Source organism: Phocoena sinus, chromosome 2, assembly GCF_008692025.1.
Source record: "Phocoena sinus isolate mPhoSin1 chromosome 2, mPhoSin1.pri, whole genome shotgun sequence".
NCBI lineage: Eukaryota > Metazoa > Chordata > Mammalia > Artiodactyla > Phocoenidae > Phocoena > Phocoena sinus.
The window spans coordinates 135,071,776-135,084,898 of NC_045764.1; the positions used below are offsets into that span (position 1 = coordinate 135,071,776).

The 13,123-nt window shown below is 38.9% G+C and overlaps 1 protein-coding gene across 2 annotated transcripts in view; it reads right to left on the reverse strand.

Annotated features, from left to right (window-relative positions):
* The window catches only part of ARMH4 (armadillo like helical domain containing 4), a 136,586-nt gene that overhangs the window by 101,144 nt on the left and 22,319 nt on the right, over positions 1-13,123 (reverse strand). The window contains exon 4 of one of the 2 annotated variants that reach the window (XM_032623828.1): positions 1,879-1,891. The exons of the other annotated variant lie outside the window; for it this stretch is intronic. Coding sequence (XP_032479719.1) covers positions 1,879-1,891 — 13 coding nt within the window. The remainder of the gene's footprint in view (positions 1-1,878; positions 1,892-13,123) is intronic. 2 annotated transcript variants of the gene reach the window in all.

Genomic DNA, 13,123 nt, shown 5'->3' on the forward strand with positions numbered 1-13,123 from the left:
TCTGGAGCCTGTGCTCCGCAGTGGGAGAGGCCACAGCAGTGAGAGGCCCGCGTACCGCAAAAAAAAAAAAAAAAAAAAAAACAATATTCAAAAGGTACATACGTGAGAAAATTTAAAAGCTTGAGACAAGATAATCTGCACACTTCGAACACCCCTTGAAAGATATTTTAGATTCAACCCACATTTCAGATAGATGTTTAAAATTTTTGTTTAATTTAATATTACTTTCTTTAAATTAGAGGATTCTGCTCTTGATAATGTAATCTCCTATATCTTGTTAGCAAGCTAAAAATATCAGTCTATATAACTAACCTCACATTTACTGGTCATTACATAATTCCTTTTCAGCCTTGACCTCATATAATTGGTGTTCTCCATTATCTTCTATAAATCCTGCCCCAAATTAAACTGAGTTATCTTAATAGAGAGAGCCCTAGAGCAATAATTATAAGTTCTCAAGTCTAGCTCCTGTTCATTAAACAACTCACTTTGGATTCAGATGACAGACTCTTATGTATTTCCCTTTGGAAAATGAGACTACAGCAATATTGCTCTATTTCTCAAGGGTGCTGTAAAGAGAAACATAAAAGCTTTATTATTATTGTATCTATAAATTCTGAGCCATCCAGAATAAAGCCTTTCTCTGCAGTAACTTAGTAGTCTTAAAGGAATATTTGCTTTAAGCAAACATAGGCAAAACTTGTGTTTAAGAATCCACATACACTCAAAAGATAAATCATGGGTTGGTTAGGCTGATTATTGATTTTGCAAAAAATACCTATGAAAGTAGATATTCCCTTTAAAACATGACTCAAGTAATTCAAAATGAGGTTTACATATTAATTAGCGGAAATGTGTTTTATCATACCTGTGTATATTCTTGAAACCAGAGATCCTGTCTTATTCTTCTTTGTGCCCTACCCCCCCAGGATCAAGCATTGTGCTTTGCAAAAAATAAGCCCTCAATATATGGTGATTGAACAGAAATAAACTGAACAGAACTTTAATTCATTATCTTCCTCCTCAAAATAAGTAGTAATGCCTTTATAGGACTCCAATATAATTTTTATTAATTTATATTATGTATTCACTTCAAATGAGTATAATATCAACTTTTTAAGGAAAATCCACCTACATGCTTTTGTCACCCTGGGGAGAGGGGTGGCCCACGGGGGGAAACGATCTTTGTACAAAGTAACTCCAATAACGTTTCTAGAGAAGGATCTCCCTCCTCCCCCCTTACCTTTTCTTCCTTCCCTCTCACTCTGGCTTCTCAAAGTGGGTTTAAAGAATCATTTAAGTTTACTGAGTTGCCTTACCTGACTAAGTGCAGGTATCAGTATGGATTCCAATAAGAAGGAAATGAAATAATGTTCAACCCCACAGTGGGATGCAAGAAATCTGAGCAAATTCCTACCAGAAATAGATTTCTAGCAGAAGGTAGTTGGGAGCCACTGCTTTGTTCACATAAAAAGTGCTCAACTTCAGGCCCAAAATAAGCACTGGATTTAAAACAATAACAAGTAGGGCGAGTCAAATCAAAACACATCAATTGAAGAAGATAATGGTCCTAAAACCATCCACTACATCGCTGATCATCACTTGCCCAACACCTGGTACCTACAGACACTAGGGACACAAGGGCAGAAAGCTCTGACCCTGCCCTTAAAGAGGTTCGGAGAATTCAGTTAAGAGCACAAACTGATGATCAATGGCTGGGAAGACAGATTCATTTCGGTTGTGATACTAATAAAAATGAAATAGGATAGGTAAACACTAGAACTGATTTCTGACACTTTAAAAAATCAGAATATTTCATATAAAAATGGGAATTTTCAGCTTACCTCGGAAGAAATCTGAGATCTAGCATCACTGAACTCACATTCTCCTCCTGGCAACCATATGAACAGAATCTGTCTGGATCAGAGGGAGTGTGTGCTCTCTACTGAAACACACCACTCCCTACTGTCTTAGGCCTTCCTCTTTGCTCACTTACACTATCTGCCTAGCCCCTGACCCACTGGTTGCATGCAGAGGATGTGAATATTTCACTATAACAATGAATACATAAAAGTACTTGATCACAATACATAATTTTAATTGATAAATGATATTAAAAGTTCATATTTATTATGTATTTACTCTATGTCATGCATTATTTACTATACACAAGCTCTCATTTTACTTCATAATAGGAGACAGGAACACCAATATCTCTGCTTTACACAGATGGAAAAACTGAAGCCTAAAGAAATTAAATAGTTTGGTCAATATCACAGTGCTTATTCATGATGAAGCTAACACTTAAACTCAGGCATGTCCATTTGAGACCATAACCACAGCTATTTTTTTACTGTACTACTCATCAATGCAGGCTGGGTGGTCTGAGAAGCTTCATAAAGAAGAGATATACAGAAGACCAAAAAGCACATGAAAAGATGCTCAACGTCGCTACTTATTAGAGAAATGCAAATCAAAACTACAATGAGGTATCACCCCACACCGGTCAGAATGGCCATCATCAAAAAGTCTACAAATAATAAATGCCGAAGAGGGTGTGAGAAAAGGGAACCCTCCTACACTGTTGGTGGGAATGTAAACTGGTACAGTCACTATGAAGAACAGTATGGAGTTTCCTTAAAAAACTAAAAATAGGGCTTCCCTGGTGGCGCAGTGGTTGAGAGTCCGCCTGACGATGCAGGGGACACGGGTTCGTGCCCCGGTCTGGGAGGATCCCACATGCCGTGGAGCAGCTGGGCCCGTGACCCATGGCCACTGAGCCTGCGTGTCCGGAGCCTGTACTCCACAGTGGGAGAGGCCACAACAGTGAGAGGCCCACGTACCGCAAGAAAGAAAAAAAAAAAAAAAACTAAAAATAGAGCTACTATATGATCCAGCTACCCCACTCCTGGGCATACATCCAGAGAAAACCATAATTCGGAAAGATACATGCACCTCAGTGCTCACTGCAGCACTATTTACAAGAGCCAAGACATGGAAGCAACCTAAATGTCCATAGACAGATGAATGGATAAAGAAGATGTGATATATATATATATATATATATATATACACAATGGAATATCACTCAGCCATAAAAAAAGAATGAAATAATGCCATTTGCAGCAACATGGATGGACCTAGAGATTATCATACTAAGTGAAGTAAATCAGACAGAGAAAAACTAATATATGATATCACTTATATGTGGAATCTTAAAAAATGATACCAAAAAATGATACAAATGAACTTATTTACAAAACAGAAACAAACTCATAGATTTAGAAAACAAACTTATGGTTACCAAAGGGGAAAGGTGGGAGGGAGGGATAAATTAGGAGTTTGGGATTAGATTAACATATACACACTCTATATATAAATAGATAACCAACAAGGACCTACTGTATAGCACAGAGAGCTCTACTCGGTACTCTGCAATAACCTATATGGCAAAAGAGTCTGAAAAAGAATAGATATATGTATAACTGAATCACTTTGCTGTACACCTGAAAGTAAAATAACATTGTAAATCAACTATACTCCAATATAAAACAGAAAGAAAGAAGGAAGGAAGGAAGGAAGGAAGGAAGGAAGGAAAGAAAGAAAGAAAGAAAGAAAGAAAGAAAGAAAGAAAGAAAGAAAGAAAGAAAGAAAGAAAGAAAGAAAGAAAGAAAAAGAAAGAAAAAGAAAGAAAAGGAAAGAAAGACGACTTTGAGCTGAATGGTTTCTGTCTCTCCTTCCTGTCCTCTTTTAACTTTAACTTCATAGCCCTGTTTATAGAGTAGCATAGCACTGAGTATTATTTGCTATAGAACATGACAGAATGACTCTATATAGGTATATTTCTTGTATAGTGAGAACAATGTGATATTGCCCAGATGTGAATCATGACAGGCTTTTAACAGAGATGGGATATCCTCTAAAGAGTGGGATGTACATGGTGTCAATCATGATGGCTATCTGGCTGTCAGTTGCCTAGGGATTGGAGGTGTGTCCTTCAACCTGGAAAGCAGGACAGACAATATGTAAGTGGAGTTGGGGATTCCCTACTTGGCCATGGGCCCTAGAGGAAATTTACATCTTTGTCTTGGCTATTCCACATGGGGGCAGGGATGGGAAGGAGAAAATAAGTTATCCTCAGAACAGGAAACAAGCCAAGAGTTGTGAAGCCAGAAAGCCTAGCAAGGTGCCTGAAAAACTGTTCCAGAGCTTTGGGTACCAAATATTAAAAACCTTTTCAGACCACGGAATGAGTCGAGGCCTGGGAGCCCTGGAAGCTCCTTAGCTAAGGTACAATCAGAGAGAAATGTGTACCTCATAAGCCTAATTCATTTTGTTTCTTTTATTTTCTTGGTTCATTTGTTTTGTGTTCCCTTAGGTTGGAGCCAAGTATTTTTTTAATTTCTACTAATTTTAGTTGAAACAAATGAGAGGGTTTTCATCTATGCTTGAGCTGGAGTTTTAACAGGAAGTAGGGCTCCTCAGAGAGCACGTGAGGCAGATACCTTGAGAAAACCCAGAGGGAGCAATGTTGGGCCCCCACTGCGCAGCATGCAGGATATTAGTTCCCCAACCCGTGTCCCCTGCTGTGGAAGCCCTGAGTCTTAACACTGGACTGCCAGGGAAGTCCCTCTTTATATTGTTTCTATAGAAGTTTCCACAGAATATTTTGTCTGGAGATGTCAAACAATTAGAAGGAGACTTCCCTGGTGGCGCAGTGGTTAAGAATTCACCTGCCAATGCAGGGGACACGGGTTTGATCCCTGGTCCGGGAAGACCCCAAATGCCACAGAGCAACTAAGCCCGTGCGCCACAACTACTGAGCCTGTGCTCTACAACCCTCGAGCACAACTACTGAGCCCAAGTGCCACAACTACTGAAGCCGGCACGCCTAGAGTCTGTGCTCTGCAACAAGAGAAGCCACCACGATGAGAAGCCCGCGCACTGCAGCAAAGAGTAAGTCCCGCTCACCACAACTAGAGAAAGCCCGCGCGCAGCACCAAAGACCCAACACAGCCAAAATTAATTAATTAATTAATTTTTAAAAAAACAATAAGAAGGAGGTAGAATGGCTAAAGAAGAAGAAACACAGGTAAATGTAGGCAGAATCAATGTAAATCTTTCAAGACAAATTTAATATTTCCAAGTGTGAACACTTTTAAAATCTTGTAAGGCCATTCACATTGATGCATTATATTTTTCTTCTAATCTTTTCCTTTGGGGATATGTGTGCATTTTAATAATAAAAGGTAGTCTGATGCCAAAACAATTTCATGGTTATGAGCACAGCCTGATAAAGTGCAGTTGGTAATATTCTTACATTATTTTATACATTGTTAAGGTTTTTAATTATTTGCACTCCGATGCAATAAAATTCTCAATGATTATACCAGTAAAAGGATAGTTATGTCTAGCCTCATATTGAAAAATCATGTTTGAAAAATCATGCTTTTAAAAATGCCTTGAGGGGCTTCCTTGGTGGCGCAGTGGTTAAGAATCCGCCTGCCAATGCAGGAGACACGGGTTCGAGCCCTGGTCCCGGAAGATCCCACATGCCGCGGAGCAACTAAGCCCGTGTACCACAAGTACTGAGCCCGCGTGCCACAACTACTGAAGCCTGCACGCCTACAACCCGTGCTCCACAACAAGAGAAGCCACAGCAATGAGAAGCCCATGCAAGGGAGAGTAGCCCCCACTTGCCACAACTAGAGAAAGCCTGCACACAGGAACAAAGACCCAATGCAGCCAAAAATAAATAAATAAAATGAATAAATTTATTTTTTTTAAATGCCTTGATTTTCTGCAAACATCTAAAATGTCTTTGAAATCTCCACATCCTATTGTGCATGCTTGCTTTGACAACTGCAAAAACCACCACACATGGAAAGCCCTGCTTGGACCACTCCTCACAGGGATTGTCAGTCCTGGAGTATGAGCCCAGATGAAACACTCAGAACCAATCATCTTGCCTAGGATTCTGAACAATTCCCTCAAGAGAGACCTGGTAGTTTCCTATAAATCATATATTTGTTTGGCCTGAGGCTGAGCACCTGGTTGCTGCATCTAAAAACTATTCTTAAGAAATAATTTAAAAAAAAAAAAAGAAATAATTTACCTCAATAATAATGTAGGGGGACTTCCCTGGCAGCACAGTGGTTAAGAATCCGCCTGCCAATGCAGGCGACACGGGTTTGATCCCTGGTCTGGGAAGATCCCACATGCCGCGGAGCAACTAAGCCCGTATAGCACAACTACTGAGCCTGTGCTCTAGAGCCCGCAAGCCACAACTACTGAGCCCACGTGCCACAACTACTGAAGCCCACGCACCTAGGGCCCGTGCTCCCCAACAAGAGAAGCCACCGCAATGAGAAGCCCGTGCACTGTAACGAAGAGTAGCCCCCGCTCGCCACAACTAGAGAAAGCCTGTGCACAGCAACGAAGACCCAACGCTGCCAAAAATAAATAAATAAATTTATTTTAAAAAATAATAATAATGTAGTACCTTTGCATGGTGATGTACGGTAACTAGGCTTATCATGGTGATAATTCTGAAATGTATAGAAATATCACATCCCTATGTTGTGCACTAGGAACTAACCTAGCCCTAGCCGGTCAATTATACTTCAAAAAGAAACGAACAAACAAACTCATAGAAAAACAGATCAGATTTGTGGTTACCAGAGGCAGAAGGTAAGAGGATAGAAAACTGGATGAAGGCTGACAAAAGATGCAAACTTCCAGTTATAAGATAAGTAAGTAGTAAGGATGTAATGTACAGTATAATTAGCACTGCCGTATGTTATACATGGAAGTTGTTAAGAGAGTAAATCATTTCATGGTATATGTAAGTCAAATCATCATCCTGCACACCTTAAATTTACAGTTCTGTATGTCAATTATATCCCAATAAAACTGGAAGAATAAAAAAGAAAGAATTCATCTAACCAAAAAGCTAAAAATTATAGAAACATGCTTGATCACATGCCTATAAAATAATTGAATGGTAGTGTGGTATGTGTGATATCTAAAGGATGATTCACCAAACTTTAAAATGTTTTCCATACTTTTCGATATCCTATGACTTATTTTTTTATAAATATCAAAAGAACAACACACACACACATACGACTCCCAAGAAGGGGCTCCCCTGGTGGGGCAGTGGTTAGGAATCGCCTGCCAATGTAGGGCACACGGGTTCGAGCCCTGGTCTGGGAAGATCCCACATGTCACGGAGCAACTAGACCTGTGCACCACAACTACCGAGCCTGCGCTCTAGAGCCCGTGAGCCACAACTACTGAGCCCACGTGCCACAACTACTGAGCCCATGCGCCACAACTACTGAGCCCACGCACCTAGAGCCCGTGCTTCGCAACAAGAGAAGCCACCACAATGAGAAGCCCGAGCACCGCAGTGAAGAGTAGCCCTGGCTTGTCGCAACTAGAGAAAGCCCATGCGCAGCAATGAAGACCCAATGCAGCCAAAAATAAATAAATTAATTTATTTTTAAAAAAAGACTCCCCAGCATAAATATCAATTTTTTATTTCTCTAAGCTGGGGCTAAGTTCTCTCTCCTATCTCTCACAGTCCTTTTTCTGTAATTGTTTTGTGATACTTTCCCACCTTCTACCTTGTGTGCCTGTTATTTATGTATTTATCATAACTTCTACTAAAATTTACACAAGATCTACTCTCACTTCTTTTTATTATCTGAATGACCAAATACTTGCTAAGTGTACACATAAATGAATGAATAAACAAAACCACTGAATATGTACAAAGCTAAATCCTTTTGTCATCATGAGCCATTATATAAAATTTCCTAAGTGTCTAAGAGTGAGCTTTACTAAGCAGTGTAACTTTCTGGTGCTGGGCAACAAAGATGCAGGAAAGAAATGGGAAGAATCGGCTCTATAACAATGCTTACTTAATTGTGACTACACCAATAAATAAATTCCCCATGATAAGAAAGCACACCAGAAAACTTAGAGTGAATGTCAGTTATCTTTCTTCAACAGCAGAATTTGTAGCAAAGCTTTATGGTAATACATCATAATATTGATTCTAAATATTTTTGAAATACCACTGGCTATGTGAGCATTAGCAACAGACATGCGATGACCACTGCGAGAGCTGAGTAATTTTCTGGACTAGCCTATAGAATATACAGGTACTTAAGAACAGAGACCTATCATAAATGCCAGAGAAAGTATGATGATTTCAGGACAAGCCACCACAGTGACTTACCATAAGGGGTAATCAATGACTGAAATCATTGTTATTGAGGCAAAATTAAATCCAAAGCATTTTCAAGAACAAAAGCCAAAACTTGTATCCATTCTTAACATACTCAGAGTAAAAATTAGAGTGAACATCCTTAACTTCATACTACAGTATCATAAGTAATGGACAGTTCAAATTTACAACACTCTACTGGATCTTTAATATTATGTCCACATAGCAGCTCCCAAAGGTAAGTCACATAAACTTGGCTTCATAAACATGGACTTGAGATGAGATCTTTAACTACACTTTCTCATTCATCCATTCTAGCTGCCTTCTGAGTTGAAACATTATATGAGAATTGAGAAAATAATAAGAAAATATTCTCTGAAAAGGAGTGCGTATTGGGAAGACCAAAAAAAATTGATTTTGTGAATTAAAGTGCAGTTGAAGAGCAAACACTTCTCTCATAAAAATTACATGGGCTCTTAAGAATCCTCAATGGAACTATTAAAGAAAAATACCTGAGGCTTCTCCACAAAGCCACTTAAAGCATGCATTTCCCAATTCATTTCTGATTGACCAATAAAAGACAGAAACTAAGCACCTTTTTTTCAGTACCAATTAGGAGATCACACAGCCAAAAAATATCACTCAGTCATCTGAACAAAGGCATACTTTTCAAACACGGCTTTCTCCTGAAATCCCTATCTATTGAAATTCCTGTTATTGTAGAGAGAATCCTAGAACAGAGACAGAACTGAGAATTCCAGATAAGAAAGGAGAGATAATATCACTGTCTTTCAGCAGAGGAAATGAAGAGATGATGAAAATGTATGTAGGACATGCTCTCAGAGGACTGTGGAAAAAACATCCATGAAATTAAACACACAGATGTGCACGCACACACACTCACGAAGGGAGGAAAATTGATGTCACTGAAATAGATTAAACAACAAATGACAGAAAAATGACAGCCTTCTGCCCCATGTGTGCTACCTCGCTGGGAAAAGATGTCAAAAATACAATCTTTCAAAACCTAAATATAAGGACATCCAAAATGGTCTTCGAAAAACAAGGAAAAAATGGTCAGAAAAGAGAAAATTGAAGTCAAATGATATATTTGGTCTTATTTTTTAAAAATCAAGACATTAAAAAAATTAAACATGACTTTCCTGTTGGATACTAAGAATTAAAAAACTCTTTATATGTTAAAAAGGTAATATGCTATGTGTTTATATATAACGTGTCGTATGTGAAAAAAAAAAAAAAAGGTAATTCCCTGGCGTGTCAATAACCCTGTAATAAACCCTGTAATAAATAGGCACTTTGAAACAGATGAGGAAATGGGAGTTGTCTGGAATAACGACACGGGATTTTACAGCCCCACCACTCAGTCTATTATGCCTACAGAAACACATTTAATAGGACCAGTCAGATGGAGAATTCACATTCTCCAGACCAAAGACACTGGTGTTTCTTCTTGTCTTGCAGAAAAGCAATACATTAACCCAGGCTCATCTTGAGAGAGTCCAAGCAAATTCACCCTGTTCCCAAGTCTGTCCGGTCAGCACCATGGGGAGCACCAAGTGGTTTCCCACCTCTCACAGCTGGAAGGCCCGGCTATTGACTTCCAAACTTCAAGGGAGAAAGTGCTGGGGATGTGAAGAAGGATTACCAACACCTTAATCACAAGATCTGAGACACCTCCGTTTTTGTTCTCTTACCTCCCACACATTCTTAGGAACCTAGTACCTGGTACAAAGAGACCCACAGTAGATTTTTTTTTCTGAGTATTGAACTGTTAAAGCCATAACCTTCCACCCTACAGAATTATTGCTACAATGTTACAGCACAGATGAATTTCCATCTTCTGTGGAAATATAGGAAAGGCAGAAATAAGTCTGATTTGTTTAGAGTAAATAGATATCTTCATTTGGACTTCTAAAATTCAGAAAGCAGAATTACATTCAGTAAGAAATATTGAAGGCCTTAGTCCATTTGATATTAGTATTAAAATATTTTAAAGACAGTTAACCCAAATGAAAGAACTCCAAGTAAGTTTTCATAAGCAATCAGAAATTTTAAGTTGCCGTTTTGGAGCAGAGGAAGATATTAACATTCAACCAAAAAGGACATCAACCTAAACAAACATCATGTCCAAAAATAAGATTATGCAACACTGTTAATCAACTATACTCCAATAACAATTAATTTAAAAAGAACAAAAATTAGCTTATGTACATATATATGTACCTGTATATATATACACATATATACATATACATGTACTTTGCCATTACCCAATTTTTGAATTAAAAGTTAGAACACTTTGTCATGTTTATATTTCAAAGATGCTGAATACAGCCCTAGTAGAGTTATGCCTGAGATAAGTATAATGCATTTTTTATCATCCTCAAAGCATTTATTCCCTAAAAAAAAAAAAAAATACAGACAAGTAAAGTGTATCAGGCAAGGTGACAGATAAACCATTATCCCTTCAAAAATCAAACTGCATTTTTGCTGACAAGGTAAAAGGCACACTGAAATAGACACAAGGCAGTACGCAATTATAGAAGCAGGCTTTCTTCAATGCCTGAGAAATATAAACCACACCAAACTTCTCCAACTCTACCAATGCACATCTCTCAAGTGGGCGTTCCAGAGGCAGAGCAAGTCTGCCTTCAGAGCCAGCTGGAAAACTCCTCAGAAGCAGACCTCCTATTACAAGTTGAATTGTGTTCCCCCAGAAAATATGTTTAAGTCCTAAACCACAGAACTTGTGAATCTGACCTTATTTGGAAATAGAGTTCCGGCAGATGTAATCAAGCTCAGATGTAATTATGGGGGTGAGTCCTAATCCAATGGCTGATGTCCTCATAAGACAAGGGAAATTTGGGCACAGAGACACACAGAGGGAAGAGGTGAAGATGGAGGCAGAGACTGCAGTGATGCTGCCACAAGCCAAGGAATGCCTGAGGCACCAGAAGCTGGAAGAGGCAAGGGACGATCCTCAATCAGAGGCTTTGCAGGGAGCGCAGCCCTGCCTACAACTTGATTTCAGACTTCTAGGCTCCAAAATTGCAAGAGAACAAATGTCTGCTGTTTTAAATCACCCAGTTTTTGAGACTTTGTTATGACAGCCCTAGAAAATTAATACACTCCCTTAGTCATTATGTTGTAGAAACATGAAGGAGAAGACAACAAGACAGGGTACCACGCAGATACAAATTTTAGGCTCATCTGGGACACTGACTATCCCTTAAAAAATAAACATTCAGAAATTTCCACAAATATTCTTGCTCCTTGGGTGTGTGGTGTCTAAAAGGGGCAGGTCTCTTGTCCATATCTCACTGAGACAAATACCCTATTCTCTGGAGAACGGACATTTATCAACACATCAGACACAGAGATTCAAACTTGAAAGGTAGATAACTTGACATCACACAACCTCGTTCTAAGTAAGAATAAACTATCTTCCCCTGGGTCCAATGCTATGGAAGAATTAAAATGTTTCATCCAGTCAAAGCCTCAGGCTGCACTTATATTCCTGGACAAAGTGGAAAAACATGCACTGAAAATGGAGCCCTCCAATACATCCAGGAATCTAACGATTTATCAATTTAAATAAGTGTAGTCACTCCTGCTTTAAGAGGACTAGATAGACCAGCATAAAACTAATTGTGACATTATTAACATATACTAATTAAATATAAATTGTACTCCCTGGTATTTAGGAGAAGAGGTGTGCTCATTCAAAATCTTGTCTTAAGCCCAACAACATAGCGGAAAGAATATTTTTAAACCAAAAATGTCTTTTCATAAGCCTTGACAAGGATCATAACTTCGATCAAAACTGACAAAATATATTCTCAAAAAGAAGCTGGAATTGAGCTGTGTAGACAAAAAGCACTAAAACTCTAGGACATCTTAGGCAAGTTAAGAAAATTCTCACACATCTCAATATAACTGCCATCATCTACTAAATTTAGAAAAGTATTGCAGTTTCACAAGTATGGATTATTCACAAACACAATTTTTTTCCTCTGATTAAATGAGCCCTGCCGGGTAAAGCTGTCATCTCTAATTCAGGTTAATTTGGGGAAACCTGGTCTTTCCAGATGGCATCAAGGAGAGCAGACAGCTAATATGAGACTACATTCCAAGTTTTTATCTTAATGTGGAGAGCAAGAGCTGCTGGCCTCTGAGCTCGCTTTGATCCATTTCTTAAACCAGTACTCCATGGAATTCACATTCCTCCTAAAATGTCACATTTCTCCGCCAGAAAACTACCAGCATTACCCTGAAAGTCTGCAATACAGCCTGCTGCAAACCTGGCTGAACCACCTTCTCTGTTACAGAGTAGACAAAATATAACAGCACATCCTATGTCTTTACTGAATCCAACACGTGGCTAATTTAGTGCCCAAAAGCTTACCTGTCTTCCCGATTAGTTTAAGAAACAGCACTACAAATCTCTGGGCATCTTGCAATCCAGCCAGGAGCTGTTCACCTGCCAAAATGCTGATTAATTCAACGACCTTTCATTATATTTCCCGACTTCTCATTTGTGGATGTGCAGCTGTGCTCCAAGCATCTTTTTTCATGCTCAAAGCCAATGTCTTGGAAAGTAAAATTCGGCAAGAATTTCTCAGCCTTAACAGGTGAGGAGACTGTCTATCTCCAAAAAGTGGAACATCTAACCCAGAGACGTAATTAAGGGAGAATGACCCAGTGTTAACGACCAGAGCAGTGTTACGAAAATACAATTCACATTAAGACTTCCACCCAAGAAAATCTGGTGGGGAAACTCAGGTTTCCCATTAAACCAGTTTTCTCAATTCAGCCTGCACACTGAAATCATCTCAGGCAACTCTTGAAAATTGTTGATGCCAGATTCCA